The sequence below is a fragment of the Chiroxiphia lanceolata genome, chromosome 7 (genome assembly GCF_009829145.1).
Source record: "Chiroxiphia lanceolata isolate bChiLan1 chromosome 7, bChiLan1.pri, whole genome shotgun sequence".
Lineage (NCBI taxonomy): Eukaryota > Metazoa > Chordata > Aves > Passeriformes > Pipridae > Chiroxiphia > Chiroxiphia lanceolata.
Window position 1 is genome coordinate 30,431,729 of NC_045643.1, and position 26,610 is coordinate 30,458,338.

Below are 26,610 nucleotides of genomic sequence, written 5' to 3' on the forward strand. Positions count from 1 at the left end.
TCAAGTATTTAGGAGATTTGTTCTTGGGGTTTTTTCCCATTTTTTTTCTGTAACAAAGAGATGGCACCCTCCAAGTTCCCTATTTACACCCTTTTGGAGCATTAGTAAAAATATTAAATAGCTGGACATTCATTGCTCATGTATTTATCCTCTCATTTGAGTATACCACAGATCTTCAGTTAGAGACTAAAGGTTTAATTGGTAAATGAGCTCAGAGTCTAAACAGACTCCTTATGCCATATAGAAAGGGTAGGAACCCCCAGTACCCATGTCCACCCCTCCCAAATTATGAACTATCCAACATCTACTGATATATTTCTGAAATATCACCTACAAAAAGCCCATAATTCAGGTTAAAAGAGCTGATGCAGGATCCTAAGTCACTAAGCTTGCAAGCACCCACGTGGTGGCAAATGCACACTCAGGAAGATAAACACTCTCACTGAAAAAACAACTCACCTGGGGGATAGGGAACCTCAAGTGGGCAATGTTCATGTTCTTTCTCAGAGGCACTGTGATCCTGTTCGGCAGAACCAGCCGTGCAGCAATGAAGTCTTGAATTAAGGAGTCTGACATTACACTGTAGGTGGGGGAAAAAAGCAACCTAAGTTTCTACAATCAATCACAACTCGGTTACAGCGAAAGGATGAGGCACAGCAAAAGAAACTGGGCACTGCAAAGTGAGTGATACTGCCCACAATCCCCCAAAGGGTGTCAAGCATTAGAACGGGCCATCCAGGGAAATGTTTGAGTCACCATCCCCGGAAGTGTTTAAAAGACCTGTAAAAGCAGTGCTTAGGCACATGGTTTAGTGGTGGGCTTGGCAGTGTTAGGTTAATAGTGGGACTTGATGATCTTTAAAAGTCTTTTCCAACCTAAATGATTCTATAAAAAGAGTTGCAGAGTGGCCATTCAACTTCAATTTAGTGATGCAAGTTTGCATTAAGGAGCATCCCTACTGCTAGACTGAAATTGGCTGTAGCAGGTTGTAAATGATGAATGGGAGCTTCGGCTGTGTGACATCATGCACACACCCAAACAAGGCAAACTCATGTGCCTTCTGGGACAGGCAACGTGAGGAGGGAATCAGGAGGTTTCACCCATTTCCCAGGGGACTCAAGGCCTCGAGGTAGTTTGTTTTTAAGGCTCAGAACATTGCCTTAGTGCACACTGCTGCCTGCTCTTGTTCACATGCTGACACCTTACTGTAAAATAGAAGGAGAAGCCAGCCATGTAAAAAAACCCCCACAAAACAAAAACCCCAAACAAACAAACAAAAAAACCAAACAAAAACCCCACCAATCCCCCAAAAAACAAAACTCCCAAGCTCATTTAGTTTAATAGAAGACCAAGCAAAAGAAAAAATTCTGTATCTTGGAATATTTTGTGCTAAGAGGGAAAATCTTGGTTTAAGTAATTGGAGATCACATTGGCTGAATTGAGAGTACTGTCTTGGAGTTCAGGGAATCTTCCAGCCTAATTACAACTTACACATTTTTAGCTTTTTGTTTTAAATCTTTTCTTTACAATTTGTATAGCAGGGAAAACTAATTTGAACTGTTTTTCCTGAGCAAGAAATATGTGGCTAATCATAGATATCCAGTACTCTCCACGTGATTAATGAGAGGATTTCAACATCCCACTACAAATTGTCATGAGCAAAAGACAATATTAGGAGGAAAACCCAAGAGCACCAGGTATCTGAAATACTTTCATCTTCTTGATAAATCTAGTGCTTATAAGGCAGCTTATCAGGGCAAGACTGTGTAACAAAAGTGCCACAGTCCACAGAGGAGGCTGGATTCACACATAAGGAAAGTAGTTTCCTACTCCAAATGTTAAACCATGAGCCTTGGTCAGGCTGTTGGCTTTCCTGTAAAAAAAAAAAAAACCGACAGGAATGTCACAGAATTGTCCTTTCTCTTGGGTCTTCAGAGTGCACCCAACTAAACACAGCTTGTACATGAGGACAGACAACTGCATCCAGTTTCTTTGCTCTCTTAAGTAAACCCAATCCATTTGAAAGGGAGGGCTCTTGTTAAACCTGTACTTCAGCCCGTTCATGGTCAGGCAAGTTTTGCTCCCAGCTCTCATTGCAGTGCTCATGACAAGTGAAGATTTCTGTGTTCAAATCCCTGTGAGAGAACCAGGGAGTGAAAATTTAGGACACTAAATTTGCACTTAATTATATGAGAGGCTGTAGGTTGGAACACCTACATAATTTCTCCCTGCAAGGATTAGGGAAACTAAGTTAGAAAAGAACAGATTAATTCCTCTGATAAAATCTGGAGCTCTCGGGCCAAACTTCAGGGCAAAAGGCCACTCTGGGCTCACATTAAGAGAAAAAGAAAGCTTCCTCTCACTCAACATCAAAGGTCTTCAGAGGCCCTTTAATGCATAAACTGGCACCTGAAGAAGACACTTCCTGTGAGTTTGAAAGCCATGAGCTGCAGAACAGTGGGGAACAGAAATGTCTGCATTTGCATTGGAAGGGAGAAAGGCAAAGGCTGAGTAATCAAATATATTTTGATCTTATGTAACAGAATTTTCTCCTTACACTAAGGAACAAAGACAAAGTTAATCCCCAGTCTGGTGAAACAGTTTGAAACTTACAGTACTGAAAACCACTAAGATTTTCATCCTTGCTGTGCAAGTTTTATGTGCAACACCAACCCAGGAAGCATTGGGGAAGAGCTACATTTTCTGAATAACCTAAAGGGTGAGCAGATTACATGAAAAGAGAACATTTCTCCTTATCAATCTGGTGCAGTTTTCTTTATCATGGATTGTATTTCAGTTTGTTAGAGGGACTGCAACTATTTCTTAACATTAAATCATTGTTGTTTGATGGATTTACTACTTCCATCCTAAATTCAGTGAAGCAATTGAAGCAATTTTGACAGAATGTAAAAAGCACCCTCCTCAGGTTTTGCAAACTCCACAGCCACACACTATGGGATGAGTAACCAGCACACAACACAACCTTTTACACAACATTCTTGAGAACAGCTTTGATGATTACTGAAGACCCAGCTTCTACAGGCTTTTTGAATATGAATTAGGCGAAGCAAAGTAGACACTCACTTAATCCCTGGGACATCCAGGAGGTTGCTCATGCCTGCCCAGTTGATTTCCAAATGCTACAACAAGAGTAGGGAGAAAACATATACAGGACTATCAAAATTTATTTCAAAACAAATGTAGAATTTAAAGGGGAAATTATTCTAAAACAAAGCCAGCTGTTTAAAGAAAGGAAAACCAGCACCCGTAATTGATTGCAACTGTACATTAAAACCAACAGCTGGTATCGATTCCCTTATCTATTTTATCTGCCATCCTGAAATGAGGATATCACTGGGACTTAACCTGCAAGCACAAGGAAAGACAGCATTCAGCCCTTAGCAATGGCCACTGGCAGATGCCCTGGGGTCATGCAGGAAATTCAACTACTCTACCTAGACTTTGAAGTTCTTTCCTCACCCTTTCACTTAGAGGTTGGCCTATGCCCTGAGGCAGGGGGTTGTCTGTATCCCTACTCTTACAATAAACAAAAGGGTTTTTTTTTTCATGTGCTAAAATAGTGCTACTAAATCTAAACACAAGAACACCTCATCCAAGATCAAAAATGTATGACTCCCATGAACTCAAGCAGAGCATAACCCACAAGCAAAGCTGTGTGCCATAAGGTAACTAACTGGTCCTTACAAGACTAGAAAGTTTCTCATATTTTATTAAACTACAATTCACTACAAGGCACACGACCTTAAAGAGGCAAGCTTTCAAAAGGCAACCGTGGTTGAATGGTCTGCAAGATAACTGCATTTAAAATCTATGAATGGGAATATCCACCAGCCAGGAACCTTGCAGTAAAGGCCTAGGAAACAGTGCTGTCACCAGAAGAAGAGTGACAGCACTCCTATTCTTAGAGTGAAGCAAGTAACTTTTTAAGCACTACTACAAAAATTTAGAGCAAATTCATTCACGGCCTCCTGGAGTTCAAGAGGAGCACTGAACAATCAGGCATTTGTTATTCAAGCACCTGCACCACTACTGACTCACCGGTTTCTGCATAAAAAACAAGGTCACTGCTCCAACAAAAGGTGCATCAGTTAGAAGAGGTTCCAGGATCACCCGCAATGTCCCATACAACTGCAAACAGAACAGACCAAGGAAAGCTGAGTGTTAAGGTATTCTCAGGATGTGGTTTCAAAATTGTGAACTTTTCAGTGATGGAGTCAATTTTAAAAATCCTGCTAGAAGCCAATTTTATTAAGAACTTAATAACAACAATAACCTCCTCCCACCAAACCACTGCTATTGATACCAGGAAATACTTGTTATGTTTGTGGAGTCTCTCTGCAATCCTGCCATACAATGGAGTGCTCTGCCTGCTAGCTTTCAACACTGTAAGAACAGGTTGCTGGTTTAATCTACACCAGTTTATGAATGTCCTGGTTCTTCCGAAGTTCTCCACCAACACACAGCTCCCCTGAACTCCAGTGTCAGAAGCTGCCCCACACAGACTCGATGCTCTAGCACTGACCCTGTTTAAGAGTCACACTACAAAGCTTAAAAGTGGTACTTAGGTGCTTTCCATGGAAGGCACCATTTCCCCAGCCAAAACACAAGGAGATAAAGCCAATAGTTCCAAGCTGAACAGCTGGTGATTTCCCAGTTAAGTGTCATGACCTCCCCACTGGGATGTGCTGCCTCCTGCCTCACACAGCCTTGAACAGAAAACATCAGCACAGCACGCACCTGGACACCTTTCACGCCAAGATTAAATTTCGCTATGTCCATGTGAATCTCACAGTCTCCTATGTAACTGAAAGAAAATTATCACATTATTCCACAATTTGCAATAGTTCCATGAGAAATTCAGGCCTGTACAAAGTATAAATGAAATCAGTTTAAGGATTGACAACATAACCCCCCAGGCAGAGATGGATTTTCAAGTGACTGAAAGGGAAAGTTGAACAAGGGTCATATCTGCACAAGAGAATCCCTGCAGTCAGCTGGGATATTGATCTACCTGTAAGATATCAAAGTAACATCTGTATTTCACGGTTACTTTTCTATTCTTAAGGCTGGTGGTTGGCTGAGGTGAGCTCGCTGCAAGGAGGGGATCAACGAGCTCATTCAAAATTCAGGTCAAAGCAATTGCCTACTTGCTCCCCTCTCTCCCAAAGGCCCGATCCCACCCCACAACCTGGTGACCCAGCTCCCAGGTGCAGAGCTGAACTCCTATTACTTATGGGGTTCCCACCTTGCTCACACCCAAAAAGCCCATAGATCACACTGACCCACAACCCAAAAATCCACTTGAAGGACAAATTTATCACTAAAAATAACCTGGTTTCCTTGAGGCTGAATTCAAAGACAATGACTTAGATCAGATTTTGGTCAGTTGCCATGGAGAACATCAGGTTTTAAATAAAGCAAATGCTGAATGAGGTATTTTGGCAATTTGGAAACCACCAGAGACTTTAATAAAAGTACAAACATCACCTTATGCAGAAATTGATAGCCACTCCCCAGGGAGAAGAACATAGCAGAGCTGTTGATGCCTCTGGCAGAAAACAACTGAAGGGAGCTACCAAATTCCCTTTCAGCCCCCTGAGAAATAGCTCTGGCTGCAGACACACAAACACTCTCAGGTAAAGCAGGGTGTAAAGGTACAGCAGTACAGTGAATGTGCTGTGCTTGCCTCCTGCATGCATAATTTCACCCCATAATCAAAGGAAAAGGACAAGATTTCTGCTCTGACCACATCTATACAGGTAAATAGTGCTGCAGTTGCCACAAATTCACGCTGTAATTTGCACATAGACAGATTCCCTCCCACCCAAAAAAACCCTGCCAAGAATGTGCAACCCTGTGAATTTGTCCTCATTTTTGCAAGCAAAGTTCTTTGTATATTTGTTTACAGATAGTCACTTAAGAGAATTTTAAGAGCACCTAACACAGAGATTAAAGCCTTTAATGTTAGAGCATTCTCATGTCTTAAATAACCGACCTCACAAGCCATGCCAAAATCAACACAATCTTTTTTAAAAGTCACATAATTAAACTTATTTTACATTTATTACCTTCTACAGTTTTGACATTATCTTTCAACTCATTACACTGGGTGCTAATAGAGCATTGTTACAATAAAATTCTAAATGAGGAGCCAAAATGAGTCTCTCAATTTGCAGTAATTAATCCAAGAGGATTTAATTCAGCTGTTGCCAGTGTCCAACACAACAAGTAAGAGCTGTGGTGTTTTAATTTACAACGTTTATGCCTTTCCACACAGTCAAAAACTCTTCCTACCCAGTCCTAGATGTCTCTTTTCTCCACTAACACTCCAATAGCTGCCACCATGTTTTAGAGTCTACATGTTGGAGAAGTCTTAACAGAGCCTGAGTCTTTAATTATTCTTAAATTGGCCTCATACAGGCATCACCCCCACACCAGGGTGTTTAGTAGGAAAAATGCACTCTTTTAATTAGTTTTATTTCTCATTTCCAGTCCCAGCTGTTTGTGCTTCTATCTGCTCCTCTGGTCAGTGTATCCTTGTTGAGCTCTCTGTTGTCCTTCCCCAGAGAGAGCACACCTCAGCCAAACTCAAGTCTTGACACTTCAAAATGTGTAGGGTCAAGGCCCTCCACCCTCCACAGGACCATGCTTTACCCACCTGTGAAGAGTGGAATAACCACCCATTTCTCCCCTAAATCACCTGCTGCACAAGGTGATGCAGATATGCCTGAGCTGTGGATGAGCAGCTTGTCCAGCTGCACGTATCTGTATCTCTTCTGTATTTGGGTGGAAAAGCTGGTCCTGGTGTTTATGATCCACTGGCAATCCACTGGCTGAAGGCAGGGTTGCTACAAGAGCACATGCTAACAAGTTGAATTAACCTGGATATCTGTACATCCCTTTAGAAAAGGAAAGTGCAATAAGAGAACTGCTCATGGGCCACACCTTCTCATGGCCCCCCACGCTAAAATCCCCCTTTGGGCCAGCATTCTCAAGTGGTTTGTACTTGGGAGATGAACATGTAGTATTACACAAATAAGAGAGACAAGAAAATGTGACCAGGTAACACAGGGTATGAGAAAACACAGACCACCTCTACCTTTCCTCTTTCCCTATCCAGTCAGGCTCCTTTTCTGCTCAAGACTGACCTGTTTTCATAAAGCTTTTATTTTCCTGTAAGAGCCTACAAACTTACTCAGCCCAAACTCCACTGAAGCTCAAAGTATTGTTGCACACTTCTTTTGACTTCTTCCTCCAGGCAGACTGTCTTTACAGCTTTGAAAACTTGCCAGTTAGAAGTCCAGAGAGAGTAAATTGCAATTAATACATTTTTATACATATTAATTATTACACTATTCTTCTATGACTTCTCATGTGCTGTAAATGCCACAGAAGAGGATGGAAAAGAAAATTCAGCACATTTTCAATGCAAAATGATTATAAGTAAAATCATATTAATGGAATAGGAAGAAACTGTATTTCAAGATATTTTCAGGAGGGTAGTAGTGCCTTCAAATACTTTGAAACTCCATGATTATATCCAATGATTATACGGCTGTGCAGCAGCTCAGACAACTGCAGAAAGTGAAAAGAAGAGCTAGCTGTAGGAAGTCAAGTGGTTGCACTTGCAAAATTCTCATTTTGGAAAATGCAGTTTTGAGAACATTTCTGGAATGCTCTGACATCAATTTATTTGGAGAACGCAACTGTCAGCTCCCTACACTCAGGGGACACCAGATTTATGATTTACATCTAGGGCAAATTGTTTGGAGATCCCAGAGTATTGCCAGTTTATTTCCAGCTGGGATCTCATATTTCAGATTTGGGGATTTCAAATCCCAGTCTGGTAGGGATCTCATATTTCATTTAGGCACTGCAAGAACTCTAATACTTTCTTATATGTTACATGAAAGCTGTAGATCATGTATATTTGCACTGGAAAACAGGTACATGTACAGAATACAGACACCAGGACATTCAAACAGTTAAATGACCAACTTTTGTACAAAAACCTGTGGGTAAGCAGTGGTTACCACAACGTTCCTGTTCAGCCCTGTAAGCTGTGACAAAATTTATATAACTTAATTTATACCAATTGAGTGTATCATCTCAGGGACCAAGAAAAAGTTTTTGAAAGAAATCTTGTAGCCTCCTTTCTTGCCTTTGCAAAAGATCTGTGTGCCTCACCTCTGTGTAACCACCTCTGAGCCTTGGTTTTCCTGCCAAAAACTCAAGTGTAGTCCTTTCAAGTGGAACAGTCAAGACTGTAATAAGATGATCCTCTACATAACCATTCCTGATGTACAACCGTGTAAGCTGTTGTTAACAGATTTAATTAAAGCAGCTTCTCGAGTTCTTTTGGTAACTCCATGCAATACCAGACCTACTACATCCCTGGCTCTGCTGACAGCTACTGCCCATACAAGTAAGGGACCTTCAAGTGCTATTTTTCATATTTCCCAAGCAAAGGGTTCAATTTGTGATACCACACTGCAAATTTAAAACAGAGGAAAGCAAGCTCCTCTTCTCATGGCACAGAACTGAACCCCAGCATTCAGCTCTGCATCATGTTGTGGAGGTCAGAAGCACAGATTAAACAAAGCCCTTGGTGAACCACATGTACAAGTGGCTATTAAAACTACACAAATGGTTCCATATCAACCACAAAGGAAGGCTAAGAAGGAAAGGCTTTTTCTAGTCCTGCCCTTTTTCTGTGTTTTCCTGATGTTAAGTCAAAGACTCTGGGCTCCAGCAACTAGTTACCTCCTTGATAAAATTGGAGGAAAAAAATCCCTCCTCCTGTACTGCTGTGAGACTGAAAGCAAACAGTATTTTCAGAGTATGCTGGGATTTCTGGATGCAAGACACTGCCTAACACAAAGGGTAGCTCAGCACTGGAGTGAGGCAGAGCTGCTGCCAAGGCAGCTGAACACCAGGGTAACAGCACCCTGTGTGAAGTAGCTGCTCAGCCTTCCCTGCTGCAGCTGCCCTGGTCAGTGCTGCATGCAGTGGTGACCCAGCCAAAGGTCACACTCACGTGGGTTCACCAGTGAGGGAACTCCCACAAATTACAGCTAGCAAGCACCAAGGCAAAGGAGTCATGTTTATAACATGCAGACACGTTAATCCTTTAATGTCCACTGCAACACAGCTACACTTCTCTGAAACCTAACCCCAGAGAGGGAGGTCACCGTGCTGCCAGCACTGCACAGTGTGCCACAGGGGGAACCAACAGCACATCACTCTCCTCCAGAGCTGTGATGCCAGAATGTAGCTCTGTAGGCAGATAGTCATTTAAACCTCACCACCACACAGTGACTGAGAGTGTGAAGGGCAGCAGCCTCACATTGGGGCAGCTCAACTCCATCTCCTCTAAGTAGCAGAAAAAAACCTGTTCCTTTGGTAATCTAGGAAAAGGCAGGTAAATAACACTACTGCTCATTGATTTGCTTCATGTTTCTGGAACTAACACACTACCTGCTGTGGACACTGCACAACACACAACTCAGCTTAGCTGCAGAAACTGATGTTGATTGATGTATTAACACAAATGAAGCTGGGGCCTTAACATAGCCCTGGAGAAGAGACCCCCATCAGAGAGATAAGGTAGACTGCACACTCCTGTGTGAATACAGAAAACATCTGGGTTATCAGACAACAGTTCAGGTCAGGTTATCATCAGTATGAGGAACAGAAGGCCAGTCTGGAGATGCTGATGGGTCTGCCAAAGGGACAGGAATGTGGGGGTGGGGGAATCCCTCTGCAGAGGATTGTTAAAAAGATAGTGAAAATTATTATGTCAGAGAAGCAGCCTGGAGAAGCAGTTTAGCAGAGAACAGCAACGTTCTGCAGACCCTAAAAGGCATCAGATCTCAATCTCAACATGGAAAGCATGAATGATTTGCCAAAGGCCCTAACAGTGACCTGGCTATTACAAAAAGTACTTTGCTCCCAGTATTGAAGCACAACATCTGGCTGAAAATCAATCGTGTTTTACAGGGAGTGATGGTGCTCTGCCAGGGCTGGGGATGCTGCCATGCCATTGCCACATTAAGCAGCAGGCACAGTTCTGAGGACCTCTGTGCTGCTGCCAAAACACTCCATAATTTCACAGTTTTTTCCTGGCACTACCACGAAAAGCCATTTAAAATCAGGCAGCTCAATCGCCCACTAAACTTAGAGAGCTACAGCAGCATTCATTTGGTAATTCTTCCCGTAATTCCATTCTCCAGGCTAAACCAGGAGAGAGTTTAGCTCTGCAATGGCTCTGATGTTAACAAAACACACAAACTCATTCAAAACACCCTGGGAGGTATTAAATGTTCTATCTAATTTTGTTGTTGTTGCTGTTGATAGAGCTAGAGGCTGTTTTCTGCTCAGAGAACAGCTGTAATCAAAAAAGCAAATGTGTTGGGTGGCACATAGAACAAACGGTGAGTAAAACCAGAAGATTAAACCAGAGGAAGGAATTAAAAAATAAATAGTGCAAGTAGTTCTGGAAGAACTGGAGAGGCAGGACTAATGAGAAACCATAGTGGGTAAGACACACCGAGCACCTCTATACCTGAGAGCTTTCAGAACAGGCAATACAGTTCCAAAACTTGGGTTCTTACTGCCATCAATTGCAAAGCCAAGGGACACACTCTAACACCCATGGCAGCAGTGATGGGCCAGAGTAGGTAAACCTAGACCTGTGCAGGTGCTTTCTGACTGAGAGGCTGATGCACAGCCTTTCACTTCTGTAAGTATTGAGGACATCTAGCTGAGGGCAGACTATCTCATATCACTCTAGGCTGATATAAGATAAGGACCTCTTCATGCTGATCTTAGTGGACCACATATCCAGTCCAGCATGACACACAGGTGTGAAATGGGCAATGAGTTAAAAACCATCTACACAATCAATGATGCAATGTTACCATATCTGCAGGTCCAGGGTAACTTGTCTTCTACCAATTTCTTTGGTGTAGGCTTTTATTCCATTGATTCTAGGGCACTGAAATAAAGACAAACAAGATATGACATAGTTAATATCTATCAAGCCCAAGTGAAAAGTCCTGTTCACTTTGATCAATTTGAGTACAGAAGCATTCATTAAAGACTTTGCAAAATGTCACATAAAGCATGAGTAAACCACATTATATTTTTCCCTTAAAGAGGGAACAGCCTTGGCAGTCCTCAAACACAGGGCTGGTTGCAAGTAGCCCATGCTGCAAGCCTTAGGAAGCACTGAAAACTCCTGTTGCAAGGGTGTGACAGAAAGAAATATGGATGTGGCCCTTTTATTTCTATCTCCAGTCCTAGGATGCTGACACCATGTGGGAATAGACGTGTGTCTCTCCTGTATGATCTCTCCTTCATGATGAAGATGCTCAAGTCAACAAAGCTAATAAAGAGCTGAACATCAGACTCCCCTTGCACCTGAACCTTTCCGAAAAGAGTGAACCACAAACGTTAAAAGGACTCACACTACCTTCTCACCAAAGTGGATCTTGGTAAACGTGCATGTTTTCAGATGTACGTTCTTTGCTCTGATTTTTGGTTCAAGAACTTCTTTAAATGTTTTTTCCATGATTGTTCCAAAGTATGGCCAAGCCTGGACAAGGACCTAGAGAACAGCAAAAGCAGAAACACACTAAAGGTTCCTTACATAAGATACCTTCTGTTGAGAAACAGGCACACCCATTACAGAACACCTGGCTATTAATATCAGTCCTTTTAAAATACCAAGTCACATTTGTGCACTTACATCATCCTTATGGAAGGATCCATCCCAGTTCCTCAGAACAGGAATTTGTTTCAGGAATTGAATGGTGAGTTATCAGCACCATACAGTCTATGGACTGCTTCTAACCATAGGAGTCAACAAGGCTCAGGATTAAGTCTCTAGAGCACAACAGTCCCTAATTACTCTAAAGTGTCCCAGAGTTCCCTGGAGTTGGGTTTATTGAGAGAGGAGTGAGATGAGCTTTTACATAAAAAATAAAGTTTGTTAAAAGAAAATAAATAAAAAAAGATAGTCACTGACTTCTAATTTTCAAGTTTGGCTGTTTTGCTTTGAATTCCACCAAGTTTTCAGTTCCAGTGAGAGGTTAACTACACCTGCTGATGGGAGCATGTGCCTTAGAGCTCTCCTCTGGTAAGAGGAGATATCAATACTTTTGCTAAAATAATAATACATACACACATATGTATATACACATCTATATACACACACACATTCACACACTCGCTTTCATTTTTTAATCTCAGAATGAAGTGTTGTTGTCAAATTCATCAAACTCGTATCAACCAGGCTCACACTGGCTCTCACCAAAACCTCAGTAGCAACTCTACAGTTAAGTGGCTCCATATTTCAGTACAGGCACTGATGGGATTGAGCTGTATGTTAGTGACTTGACAACTTTCTCAGACTTGTCCCACAGAGTTTGCACTGGGATGCAGCTCAAAGCAGGTGGCCTCAAACTGAAGTTCAGAGCTCCTCACCTTGTTCAGCCACTCCACTCGTTCAACATCAGGGAAGTGAACCTGGATGCAAAGAAGAATAAAGTGAGTGCCACATGCCATCTGTTTGGGCACACTGCAACATGTGCAAAAGATACCATACAGCATAGAACAAGCTTTAAAGTAAGCTGAGATCCCTCTGCCTTCATACATACATCCTTTATAATTTACCACCTCCTTGAAAAATCATAGAAGACAAACAGTTAAGAATAGTAAAAGGCCAAAGAACCCATGTGCACTGATGTACCAGTATGCCTCTGGGCACACTTATATGATTAATGCAAGTGTCACATCCTGTTCGTGATGTCAAGTAGCATTAGATTTCTCATCCTTCTCTTTGTCATGCCTTGGGAAGCCACAAGAACTTGCTTTCAAGATCACGAGCTGTGTCAGACCTGTTTCCTGTACTCACTCACCTCAACCAGGACACTGCACTTTGGAAAACAAGAACCTGTTTAGGAAACTCAGTTTATTGGTTGTGGCAGCATTTCTCCACTAACACACTGCCAATGGCTTCAGGGAAAAGAAGCACTGTAAGAGTTCAAGCCTGTTAGCATGCACTATCATTTGTAACAGTCTGGTGTTTTCACCTCTCAGAGCTTTTTGAGATACTAAGGACAAATTACAATGAAGTAGTCACTTATGCATCAAGTTTCCAAGTTAGACACATCAAATGCCAACAAGAAGTGTATATGTCCATTACAAAAATGGACTTGCTTCATCACCATCAGGACAACTGGATATGAGGCCAGTAACTAACTGATCTCTCAGACCTCACTGGGAAGCCACTGAGTGAAGAGCTGCAATCACCTTACTACAATCACACATTAAAGTCTTATGGATGTGGTATTTGCAGCCAGTGTCACACGCTGGTAGCAGGTTATTGCAAAAGGGAAGGACAGTGCAGCAGCTTCTCAGAATGGACATTTCTGCTCCACAAGAGCACCTGAACACAAAGAGAATGTGACTATCATCTAGCCTGATAAAAGTAATTGGGTAGGACAATAACTCCTCTTACAGGAGCTGTGAATTACACTCCTCAGGCAAAGGCTTGCTGTTGAATTCAGCAGCTTTCAGAGAGGTGCTCAGAGATGTTCGGATGGAATGGACAGCAGCCTGCCTTTTAGTACAGCTTCATGTATGATTTAAGAGCCTATTTGCCTTGCTCAAATAATGCTGCAAATTATCTCCAATTATTACATTGAAAAAACCAAAGTAATATTATCATATTCTTTAAAAGCATTTTCTTTTGATGTTCTAAATAGCAACTTTTCCATTAAATTAGACAATGCAAGTTCACTGAAACGTCAGCCTACCCAGCTCTATTTGTATGATAAAGAGAGAACACAACACCAGAAGGGACAATCAACACTGATAAACTGCTGCTGACATTTTACAACGAGGCAGATCATGTGAATCAGGGGACCTCCACTTCACCTGCCAGCCTTTCATCTTTCACCAGAAGATCTTCCACTGGGGCACATAAATCCTGAGTAGGCTGAAGGCAGCTGATCCCCAGCTCCAATTCAACTACCAAGTGCCAAGGTCCTGCAGCGTTTGTGCCACAGCTCTGGATCAGCCACAGGCAGGATAGAACAGGGATGGAAACAGCATGGTGAGCTTGTTCTTCAAAACACCTTACAGGGAGGAGAAGGGTGCGACCCAAAAGGAAGGACAGACCAGGACTCAGGACAAAAGTTAGGCTGCCACATCCCTATGAGAGAGTCACAGCCAGGGGATAAATGCAGCATGTTATAAACCACCAAAGTTGTCTGGGATTATTTGCTAGAGCCAAAGCTCCTAGAGATAAAACTGCCAGAGGTGACCAAGAAGCAAGCTGCTGGCTAAAGAGAGCTGGAACAGCACAAAGGAGAATCAGGGAAAAGGCAAAAACCATGAGAAGGAGGCAATAGGTAGACCCACCGTAAGAAAAAGCAAAATTGAATTCACTCTTTGAGCCACAGACGCCCAAACCAGACAGCCCACAGCAAACTCCAAAAGCAACCACAATGAATCCCACAGCACTGTGTCACACCTCAAATTGCTGTGACAGCATTAGCAGCCATTTGTGGTACATTTCTATCCCACTTGACGTATCTGCAGCCCAGCTCCTACCCAGACACTCAGTGCCTCAGTTTCCTCTGAGATGGAAGGAATAGCACTGCTGTAGCTCAAAGCTTGGCACCAAAGACCACCAGGAGCTCCTGGGCTCACACAACAGGGCTTGCAGAGGTGAACACCACAGAAACAAGCTGACTAAATGTCTCTGGTGAAAACCAGCTTTCTGCCCATTATGAAAGGCCACCAATTTCAGTGGGTTTCCAATACCAAAGTTCAGGTCCACTCCATGGGAAGAACTAAATGAGCAGTTCTGCAGAGGAAGCAGAGCTTGGTATCCACTTGTTGCATCTAGATTATCCACTGTGTAGTAAGACATAAGCTCTGAGCAAATCCTTTCCTACCCACAGGGTATCCCCATAATGTGTACCTCCTGCTAGCCAGCATGTCATGTGCCTAATTCAGCCCAGTGACACCACCAAGCTCTCTTCTTGACCCAACCACTCATTCCAAGAACTTACTCTGTCATAATATGTCCTAATAAAACCATACTCAGATCCGTACTTTTGAACCACATGCTCTGCATTTCAGACTCCCTTCTGCCCCTTTTTAGTGGTGAGAGCCCCGCCCCTCGAGTTTGTCATCAGTACAGGTAAGAGAAGCCCCAAACACTTCCTCCTAAGCCCAGACACCACGAGCTGCCAAAGTTAATACTAACACAGAATAAGATTTAATCCTGTAGCCTTGGGCAAGTCACACTATCAAAATCAGTTTTACCCACCTACAAAAGCAGGCATACTTCTTGCCAAAGTTTAAGGAATGCTGCAAAAATTACTTAGCATTTGAAATGAGCTTTGAAGATCAAAAAACACAAGGTAAGGGGCAATTACTAGCAAGTAAAGAAAATGTGGAAATTTCTGTATGGCTCCACCTTACCCTGAAGCAGAACACACCAAGGATCACAGCAGTAACAAAAGCCATGTCTGACACAACAGTGCCATTCTGGTCAAACACAATACAGAAATCTACCCATCAGAGTTTGCATTTGTTTTTTTGCTTGTTTGTTTGTTTTGGTTAATGAAGCCTGACACTTTCAACCAAGAAACCTAGTAGAACTTTTTGAGTTTGTGTGCACTGGGGGGTGAGTGACTGACTAAGAGACTCAATTTCTGGTTACCACGATCCAGGGCACGTGAGGATAAAACACAGTATCAGGGCAAGAGCTGACACCACTACACTCATTAATGCTGCGAGTTGTTTTAAACGCTCTGTCAATACAAACAAGCAGAAACCTCATTCAGAGAGGCTTCTGTGCCGGGCGGGAGGGAACATGTGCAGGGAGCTGCACCAGCTCTGCCAGGAGACCCTGGCTTCCCTCCCCAGAACTGCCAGCTGCCTTCCTTTCCCAAAGAACTAAGGACAGCCAAGTGCTGTAGGCTACATAAAAGTTTGCTGACTATAAATGTCTCCGTGCAACACTCCTTACAAATAGAGCTCTTTGATATTCTCTTTTTTACAAGAAAAGCATTTCCCTACCAGTCCCTGGCAGGGAATTTTTAAATGCTCAGCAAATGATGATGAAGAAAAAAAAACCCCAAACACCTCATCATACTTTTCATTAGCCAACCACGACTACCCAACAAATAACCAAAGACGTGGAATAAAATGTGCAGGTACATTTTCTAGTTTCTTCACTTTAAAACCTAGAGTGGCTGGGAACAAATGCGAACAACAAACAGGGGTAGGCTTTCCACACCATCCATAGATAGCTCTTTAAAGACAAATATTTGGCTTTTAGCAGGCAGAGAATGTTATGTTTATATATTTTTGTTTGTTTTTAAATGTGACTAAAGAGGAGAAAATTTGCTGGATGAGAAAGTCTGAAATAAGTATCCTCACAGCAAAATACCTGCAATGCAACAGCACATATCTGAAAGGAGGTTTCTCCGGCTATACAGCAGTCTGCTTTACAAACCCCCTTACTGCACATCTCCTCGGCTAAGACAACTTCCAGTTTAATCCTCGCTTTACTGAGCAAGACTTCAGAATCAGAGACGCTACTGCTCGGCCCGTGGCATCACTGCCACTCCTTCGGCTGCTCGCTACGGGACGCCCCGCTCTCTGTCCTAGCTCCGCCGCCGCCGGGACCCGCAGCATCCCCCGGTCCCCACTCACCCAGGCCGGCAGGTGCCGGGCGGCCAGGCCCCGGCACACCGCCTCCCGCTCGTCCTCCAGCAGCGCGAAGGCGGCGGCCAGGCGGTCGCGCTTCCCCCGCCGGTTGTATCCCCAGCAGAGCCACAGCGCCAGCGCCAGCAGCACCCAGCTGCCGCTCAGCCCCAGGTACCCCGCCAGGTACACGGGGCCGAGCCACAGCAGCGCCCGCGCCGCGTTGGAGAGCAGCAGGCGCGGCAGCGCGGCGGGGCGGGGGGCGGCCGGGGGGTGCATGGCGAGAGCCGAGCCCCCGACACCGCGGGCTCGCCCCTGCCGAGTGCGCCCGCCCCGCGCCGCCGCCGCGGCTCCGCCGCCCGCCGGGGACACCGCCCGGCCCGGCCCCGCCGCCGCCCCGCCCTCCCGGCCAGCCCCGCTCCCCGGGCAGTACAGCCCCGCAGTGGCCGCTCGCTGCCGGTGTAGAAGCACATGGGGCAGGCACAGCCTGTCGGTTCTGGATGCTTGCTGCTTTCCTACTTTGCACCTTCTTCGCGTCCTCTTTTGATTTTGATGGGGATGTTGTGGGGTTCAAGTTCTGAAATACTGATAATCGTAGAATCATTGAATCATAGTCACCAGGTTGGAAGAGACCTTTAAGATCATCAAGTCCAATCATCAACCCAGCACTATCACTGTAACCCCTAAACCACTAAGCCACATCACCCAGCACCAGATCCAGATGCCTCTTGAACACCTCTGGGGATGGTGACTCCACCACCTTCCTGGGCAACCTATTCCAATGCCTGACCACCCTAACAGTGAAAAAAAAATTTCTAATATTTAATCTGAATCTCCCCTGCCTCACCTTGAGGCCACTTGCTCTGATCCTTTCACTGCTGGCACGGTAGAAGAGATCAGCCCCCACCTCACCATGACTTCCTTTCACGTAGTTGTAGAGAGCAATGGGGTCTCTCCTGAGCCTCTTCTTCTCAACAATAAACAAACCCAGCTCTCTCAGCCATTTCTCATATTATATGTTTTCTAGGGAACCATAGGACACCTTTTGAGATGCTTTTCCCCGCAGCAATATTAATTCTATACATTTCCGTTCGTGCCTTAACAGACAGGCTGTAACTGTACAGTTCTACACTGTGTTTTCCACTGCAGTTTTCTCTGGATCAGGCAAATGCCACTCTTTGTTCAGTGGATAAGTCTGGAACATCAGTGAATGATGCCAGCTTTTATTGTAGCCCCTTTTTGACAATGGCTGCGCAAGATAATGAATGATGAGCCAGATAAAAACCTCCAAGAAAAGGAAGTTGACCGTGTCTGGGAGAACTACGTTTGGCCTCTGCTTTGCTGTGGAATTAGTATTTAATTATAGGTCAGTCAATAAATCAAACAACACCACAAGCGATCCTCATTTGTATGTTAATCATTGTGCATGACTGATCAGGGATAGAAACCAGGCATCTGAAAACTCAGATGCCTCACATCAGATGAACTCATGCATGAGACATCTATTAAGAGGCACTTTTGGAAACAACTCTCCTAATCTTTTCCTACTGTCAAATGAGGATGAATATGCTCTTCTTCCTGGGGATGTTGCAAAGATATATCATTAAAAAACACACTTAAGGAAGTACTTCTTTACATAGTGGGCAGTAAACCTTTAGAACTTGGAGGAGGCTGCAAGGCAGATGGTATCAGCAGGTCCAAAAAAGGATTAGGTAAATTCTCCAAGAAAAGGCCCATAAATGTACTCTCTAACATCACGGACACAACAGCTGTGGAGGCTGGGGAAGGCTGTGGAGAAAGGAGAGCAGAAAATGTCTGGGCTCATACTCTCTCCAAACAGCAACTCCTATCACCACTAGTAGCAACTGGAGCAGAGGGCACACCACAGAGGGCATTTCTGTTTGTAAAGCTGTGAAAATAAAGTCCAGAAACTGATGGATCTAACAGCTGAACGAGTACTGCCCTCTTGATACGATACATTAAAAACCACATAGTAGTTACTTTGCACAGTTACATGTATCAGGAGAGAGGTTTACATGTAGAAACACACCTGCTTTTGTTCTAACTGTGACCAAAGGCTGAGGCTGACTTGTTATTTATTTTCCCCACTGTCACTTAAAGCTTTGTAAAATATTTTCAGTATATCATTTCAGCCACGGGGTGAAACTTCACATGGATAAACTCAGCCCTAAAGTCTGACCTTCCATAAAAAACGGAAGCTTCTGAGAAAAAGGGAGGCTCTTTCAGTAATATGAAGACTTAGAAGATTGCTTTTTCTACCAGGAGAAAATGTAATAAAACGTAAATGCAGTGTTTTCCTCCTTCACATTATTACTGTTTCTGAGTTCAAGGTATTTAGCTCAAATTCAGAGAGTCATGCAGTGTAGAAGCGTCAACAAGTGGCAACTATTTAGCAGGAAAAACACTGGGGCTGCAGTGAAATACGCACTGGCTAATTTCATAAATAAACTATTTGATCTGTTTTCAAATAAATACTGTGCTCATGAGAACAAGATAAATCAATAACCTTGGAGACCACTGTTAACTCTGTTTATGATGGATTGCAGTTACCCTTTAAAGAATAACTCTTTCCTCCAATTTTCTGAAGTGTCAGAGGAAATACTGAATCAAGAGGACAACTTAAGACTTATCAATTTCCTACTGGGGAAAGTATAATCTTGACTGCAGCAGGCTGCTTCCAAGCACCAGATATCTGAGCCATTGGAAGCCAACCTGATTTTCAATTACAGGGAAATTCCACAACCTGTTTCTCCCAATGTACATAGGATGGTCACTAAGGTAATGACCCAAGACTATTGTTCTGTCCTGTGACAATCTTCACCCCTTATTTAACTTGACTATTCATCACCATTGTGCTTATTAACACTACCATAAAAACATATGTTGTAGCTGATTATGGTATAGATATTTTACAGAAAGTGCAGAGCTTTGAAAAATGTATTAGTACTAAATTTACTGTCTCTCAAGCTGGCCATGGTAACTAAGGCAACCCATTTTAAAGGTGGGGAGTTATGAAAAACTGCCAACGCTTTTCTTTTGACTATAAAGAACATACAAAGGAATTAATCTGAAATATCAAATGAAGTGCACACCAACAACCTATCAAAGGGTTTACTGAAGATGACTTTCTAACTTCAATTTCTTGTGGCTCAGGGTTTCTGAACACTGTGAAATTCCCTCTTAAATGTTAGCAAATGTTGGAGGTGCACCATGTCTTTTCTCTGTACATCCACAGCAAAATATAAAACACTCATGTAAGGATAAAACCTTACTTCTTGTGTTAACAGACTGACATCTGTATCAAGACCTGATTAAAGATGTTGCCCCTTTTGGCATTCATTTGACAAAGCATTATTGTTTAGTTTCCTCTGGGTTCCTGCTCTCCATCCATGCACTGTTCACCTTGTCAAGCAAAGCCAACTCCAGACTCTGCCTATCATAGGGCAAAAGCCTTGTATCTACCCCTGCTGTCTGTGTTCAAACAATTCTGGAGTGCATTTCTCCAGGGAAATCTGTGGCTCCCTCATTCTGACTGGTCTGTCCAAAAATGAAGTATGAGCTGGGCAGCTCAAGTGAGCCTGGCTTACATTGTTCAGCCAGGGATATTACTCTGGGTGAAGATTTGTAATTTGGTCATAAAAATAATTATGTATGTATGTCCTGTTTGGGGAATTATCCCATTGGCATAAAAAATATGAATCTAGGACTGTTATTATCTATAAACCTGGTCTGGACCAGTAAAAGTAATGGATTTCTTCTCATGTGAAAAATAATCACATGCAGAAGCCTGCAAAACCAGGGCTTTAGCTGGGAATATATGCAAAGCCAGGCTGGCAGTACATGATCCTTTCTTTTAAGGGCTCTGCTCCACTGAGCTAACTCCCCCATACTGTGCCTCGTGCCTGCCTGGCTCATGGCTCCTCACTGCTTTTGTACAACAGGCAGTAGACAGGCACTGAAGAGCTGGCAATGTAACAAAACCAGTATCAGCAATTTATTTCATCTACTTGTTCTTCTACAGCAGGGCCAGTAAAGTGAAGGCAGGGCAGGAGGATGCAGAGTATCCACCAAAGGAGGTAAAAGGGTGGTGTGGCCCAGTGTCCCTTGGCCAGCCTTGCCCTCCCTGCCAGCAGATCCCACTCTGCTCTGGCACTGTGGGTGGCAGTGGACAGCTGGGTTAGCAGAGCACTGACAAAAGCTGTGTCTTGTGTACACACAAGTTATGTAACTGCACAGGTGAGGCACAAGAATGTGAAAGAACACGAAGCACAGTCAGTGATGGCAACAGGGAGAGGGAAAAAAATAAACTTCCCTTACAGTGAGGAACGTGTTTTCCAGTGCCTCCAGAGATGGCCTGTGAGTTGGAGCTGTCACTTTCCTGGCTCTGAGTATGACTCAGATTTTCAGGCAAGACACCAGCACACCTTGGTGTCATTCTGGAGCCTGCACTGGCCATGGGCAGCTGGTGCCACCTGCTGAACATTATAACATGTATAATCTGGATTGAGGAGAAATAAATTCCCACCAGAAAAGTAAAATCTTGCTGAAATTAGACTGTATTTCACATATAACAGAACCAGCAGAGAGCTGCAATGAGCAAGAGAAACTTTGGTTTATTTTTTAAAGTCTTTGCCCAGTACAACTTCTATTATTGTATTACACACTTTGAGCTCAGAAGCAAAGCCTGTTAATCTGTTTGTTTTAAATTTTGCCATTGTTATAACATAAATTTATTCCATCTTTGAACAATTGTATCTGCAACAGGATTTGTGAACACAAGGTTCTATGTCTTCAGTCTAAAAATAGCAAAACACATTTCTTGGAGGATAAGATATTTTATAGATTTTGTATGTCAGTTAGTGAAAGGCAAGCAAGAAAACCCTGGGAAAAAATTCTTTCCCCATCCTTTTAAATCCTTTTTGATTCTGCTGAGTGAAAGAGCTTGCTGGTACAGGCTACTGACACACTAGGCTATAAAAATTGCCTTTCAAGTGCATGATGATTTTCCAGAACAAGCTTATTAATAATTTATGGCTTAGTCTCTAATCTGTGCAACTTACATCTTAGCATGTTTCAAATGCTTAAAGGACTTGACTGATCTTACAGAAACATCTTCTTAAGGAATTTGAGTGCTCAGCCTTTGTGAGACACATTAGAAGTGTCAAGCAGTGAGAAAGATAATTCATGAAGTACAGAACTGCTGTCCCAGATGGTACGTCCTCATCAGGAAGAACAAACTTTCTTGGTTTTGCTTCTTGGAGGTCTGTATCTTGTTTAGTTGGCACTTTCTATTTGAAGTGTCACAAAACAAAGAGGTTTCTTGATAAACTGGACCTTATCGCTCTCTACAACTACCTGAAAGGAGGCTGTAGTGAGGTGGGTGTTTGTTTTTGTAACAAGTGACAGGATGAGAGGAAATGGCCACAAATTGCACCAGGGAAGCTTTAAATTGGATATTAGGAACATTTTCTACACTGGAAGGGTTCTCAAGCACCAGAACAGGCTGCCCAGGGAAGTGGATGAGTCACTATGATGTTGTTTAAAAGATGTGTAGATGTGGCCCTTGGGGACATGGCTAGTGATGGGCTGGGCAGCATTGAGTTACTGATGGGACTTGATGATCTTAGAGGTCTTTTCCAATCTAAATGATTCTATGATTCTATGCTGTACCTAATAACACCATTCCTATGCTCCTACTGTTTTTTACACCCAGGTTTTGAAGACACAATGGATACAACATCTGCTACCTTCTCCTGAATGAGAGAGGCAAAACCTGACACTTTCTGCTCCTTTCCATCCACTGCAGGGTTCAACCATAACAGCACCTTTAATGAAGTCCATTTAAAGTGCAGATTTACCAGAGGACTCTCGGTATCTGTGTTCAGTGCTTGACATGGCATGTGACACAGATCAGCTTCAGATCTATGGAGTAACAGCAGGAGCAATGAAAGTGAAGCTGTGAGGAATGCTGTTTGCACTTTTGCCTGCTTAACATCCCGTCAGTGTAATGGATCCTGACACAGGAACACCTGTCTGCCTTCTCCCACTTGGAGTGTGGGCTGCCAAAGATGGCAGTGTGCAGTGGCACAGCCAGGCTGGCACAGGGCTGGGAATTCAGTCAGTCAGAAGCCACGTTCCTCGAGCCAAGTTATTGCTGAGGAGCAGTGACGGCATCTTGTCTCTCTGCAAGGCTGCACCTCCCAGCTCCTGCTGAGTTTCTGCTTAGTGTGCTTAGCCTTTTCTTTGAGAAAGGCAAATAGACACAGCCTAACTGAGGAGCTCCCTCTGAGGAGCTCCTGCCACCTGTTTCCATGGTGTGCTTTCAGCAAAGAGCTGATGCTCTAAAATGAAGACCTGAAATTGGGGAAGGGCTGCCTTCAAAGCTCCAGAAAGGTCAGTGGAAAGCCTGTTCACAGCAGAATTGCGCTGAATTCAATGGTGTCTAAACCCCCTTCAAGCAGACAGAACTTCTCTGTGCCAGTTTTGCACTTGAAGGTGTGCACTGGGTGAATTCTCAGATGACTTTTCTCAGCTTAACATGAGCATTTGCATCACACAAACAAATTAAAGACACAAAGGAATTGCACAATACTGTGGAAGTAGGTTACTAAGCCAAAATCAGCTTCCTTTACCCAGTGCCTCTCCCTTCACATCAATGTGTACGCTAGAACTGAATGTGATTAGGCACAAAATGATGAATTTCTTTGACTGGGGAAAGATATAATGATATTTGGTGGGGTTTATAAAAACCAAAAGGACTGAGAAAAACTTGAAGGAAGCAGGCACCTTGGGAGTAAGATAGCACTGCCACTCACAAACACAAAATTCCCACCAATAGGAACATGAGATTACAGTAAACACAGCAGATTCAAAGCCCACCTCAGCTCTTCACCCCATCCCTGTGATACAGGCAACTGGGCCCCATGGGTTACATCTGCACTTTACCTACTGTCCACCCAAAAGGGATGATAGGTGACAGCCTGACCATTAAACCCTGACATAAGCAAGCTGACAGTCTGACTTCAGGTAAGTGTACCAAACTGCAAGGTCTAGCCACAAAGTCCTCCTTAGCACTGGGCACAATGAAAATAATATGCTGGACCTCTTTTTATAAAGACTTTTTCCCTCTGTACCTGCTCCAGCTCATTGCTGGCAAGTACCAGCCCACTTAGAGCGCAGAGCAGCAGCAAAAGCAATATTCATCCCAAGATTATTTTTTAAATCCTGGAAAGTTTGAAAAACCTTCCGAAGATTCCTTCTTTCTAGTAAACATCCTCATCCACATCCCAGATGCTGTTATCTCCAGCAGTGAGCATCCTGAACTACAAGGCCTCCAGCATCTTGTTCAGCTCTTCCTACAATCTCTTAGTGGCCTCTGCTGGCCAGGACTGAGATCCTGGCGTCTGTTTAAGTGTCAGCAGTCCTGAATCCAGTTCAGATTTACAAAGGCATTTTGCTGGTGACAAGAGCAGAGACACCATCACCAGCACTGTATTTATCCGTGAGCATCCCACCTGATGCTGAGCACTTTGCTCAGGTCTGTCACTGACAGGAAGCACCTTGCAAAATAGCCCAAATTTTCCAAGTCTTTCCTACTTCGCTTCTGTGAAGGTGCAGGTATCCTCGCTGGTATGGGAGCCTCTCTAAGCAATGTCCTAGAGAAAACTCTTCCCGAAGACTTTATCTGTCACCCAAATCTTTGGTAATAGATAAAACTGCATAAGTGGTATGTAAGGTCATAAGTGGTAAATTAAGATTGGTAGTCAAGGGTAGATGTCCTCTACTGCGGATGAAAAGAGAAGTGCATAGAAAGTAAGCAAGTGCTTAGCACTGAGGATTATCAGAGTAAGCATCTAGAAACCTATCATGGGCTGTTGCAAACTATTCTGTCTCTGTTACATTTAGTGAAGCCAAATTAATACAGAGCAGCTGATTGTCTGACCTGCAGTTCAACATACATAACGCTAATGCTATTAAAGGCCATTTCCAAGAGCGAAAACAGGGGTAGAGAAATTAAACAACTGGCTTGGTAATACAGTGAGGAATCCTAGCTGGCCTCTGGTTTCCAAACCAATTTTTGCAGTGTATTTGTTGTCCTGTTTTTGTTCAGAAAGCAGGAGAGAGAGTATTATTGAATCAGGGAAGCCGGCGCTACATCTGGGCTTGTGCTAACTGGCGTTTGTTTACTGTTCTTGTGATTAGATGTCTAAGGTTTAAAAAATCCTAAACCATACAACCTCCAAACTAAAACTTTTTTCTTTTTGCTTTAGGAAAAAGTTAGCACTTGATATAATCTTGCTATTTTATGAGTTTCATTTCAGATGTCAAATACTGTTCATTCTCACAATAAATACAATTGTTACATATTAAATGCTCCCAAACAGATGTTTTTGAAGTAGTATTTTTGTGCAAGCGCTTGGAGCCTGGACATCAAATTCTTATGTTTTCACCATGTACTTGCACTAGAAAAACCATTTGTCTAAAAAAATCCTTTGGTTTCTGCCACTCAGCTTCTAAAACTCTAGGGTCACTACTTCATTTATAACCAGATAACATTTAATACACAGGAAATTTAAGGAACAGAACTTTTTTTTCTGAGGAAATATTTGTCAATGAGAGATGAAATTCTCCCCCTGCAGAGAGAAGGCACAAGTGTCTATAGTTCCTCACAGGCAGGGAACAAAACTGAAACAGGAAAGACTTTATTGGTAAAGTGAAAGAACGGAAAATCAAGTCTAGAGATCTGACATTGTGCATAAGGAGATGACACATCATAGACCAGAAAACACAAAGATGATTGAAAGAGATTCATGTCAGTTCCTGTACCTTTAACAGCAGCAGCAAGTTCTCATTCTTCCCCACATGAAAGAAAAACTGTGAATTTTGGGGGAAAACATGAGAGAAGGTTCTTTATGCCGCGGTAACAGAATTCTGGAGCCTTGCCAAAGGAAAATGGAACGGCAAAAAAAGTCTCATGGATTCAAGGAGAAAATGGACAAGTATTGAGAGAAGAGGTTTTTTGAGGTTTAGCACATCAGGCTCAGAAAACTCTGAGATGAGAACAGTTGGAACCTGGGAGAGTTTTAGGGGAGTATTGTAAGTGCTTGTCTTTACCCTCCCCTAAGTGGTTGCTTATGGATACCAGGATAACTCTTGGTGTGAACATGGTGGCCACTCTTACTGGTGGCCACTCTTACATTCCCATGTCCCACAGCAGTAGAGTGGGGTGAAAAATCCCCTTGTCTCTCTGCACAACAGGATCACAGCATGTGCTTTCCATTACACACTGCTGGAGAACTGGAAGGTAGGGAGTAAAGCAAGGGCTAAGTCCACCCCACTGAACTCCTTTTTTAGGTGACTTCTTTTGCAAAAAGCTAAAACATTCCATTTGCCTCAAATAAAGTGCCACCTGGGGATGTTTCTTCAACAATGGCAGGGTCAGAGTGCCAGTGCAGCCTGCAGGCTTATAGTAGTAATAAAAGCCTGTCCTTCCCATTTACCAACAAAATCTGGAGAGAGGGGATGTGCCATTCAGAACAGAATGAGTGTGAAAAACACTAAGATTCTGTTTACTGACAAAATGTTTGTCTTCTGAGCACAGTGGTCAATAAGTCATGATTGATTTCAAAATGGAAACACAACAGAAACCCTGATCCTTCTCTTTGTCCAAGTTCTTTTGCATCTTATTTTCTTCCTGGAAAATAGCTTATAGCTGAAAAACCTTTTCTTTCCAGTTCCTGCGTTTGGTTCTATTGTGTTTGTTACCACAAAATCTTTTGTTCAGAGGAGCAAAGCAAAGGTCCACTAGACCTAATTACATCCTATTCAGCTTTTCCAATA

General features: G+C 43.1%; 1 protein-coding gene across 1 annotated transcript in view; it reads right to left on the reverse strand.

Moving 5' to 3' along the window:
* ESYT3 (extended synaptotagmin 3) overlaps window positions 1-17,057 on the reverse strand; it is a 30,776-nt gene extending 13,719 nt beyond the window's left edge. The window contains exons 1-8 of the mRNA XM_032693918.1: window positions 16,759-17,057; window positions 12,508-12,549; window positions 11,495-11,629; window positions 10,941-11,017; window positions 4,759-4,825; window positions 4,060-4,149; window positions 3,085-3,140; window positions 460-580 (exon numbers count right to left, since the gene is read on the reverse strand). Of these exons, the coding sequence (XP_032549809.1) occupies window positions 460-580; window positions 3,085-3,140; window positions 4,060-4,149; window positions 4,759-4,825; window positions 10,941-11,017; window positions 11,495-11,629; window positions 12,508-12,549; window positions 16,759-17,028 (858 nt within the window). The 5' untranslated portion in view covers window positions 17,029-17,057. The remainder of the gene's footprint in view (window positions 1-459; window positions 581-3,084; window positions 3,141-4,059; window positions 4,150-4,758; window positions 4,826-10,940; window positions 11,018-11,494; window positions 11,630-12,507; window positions 12,550-16,758) is intronic.
* Window positions 17,058-26,610: the final 9,553 nt, after the last annotated feature.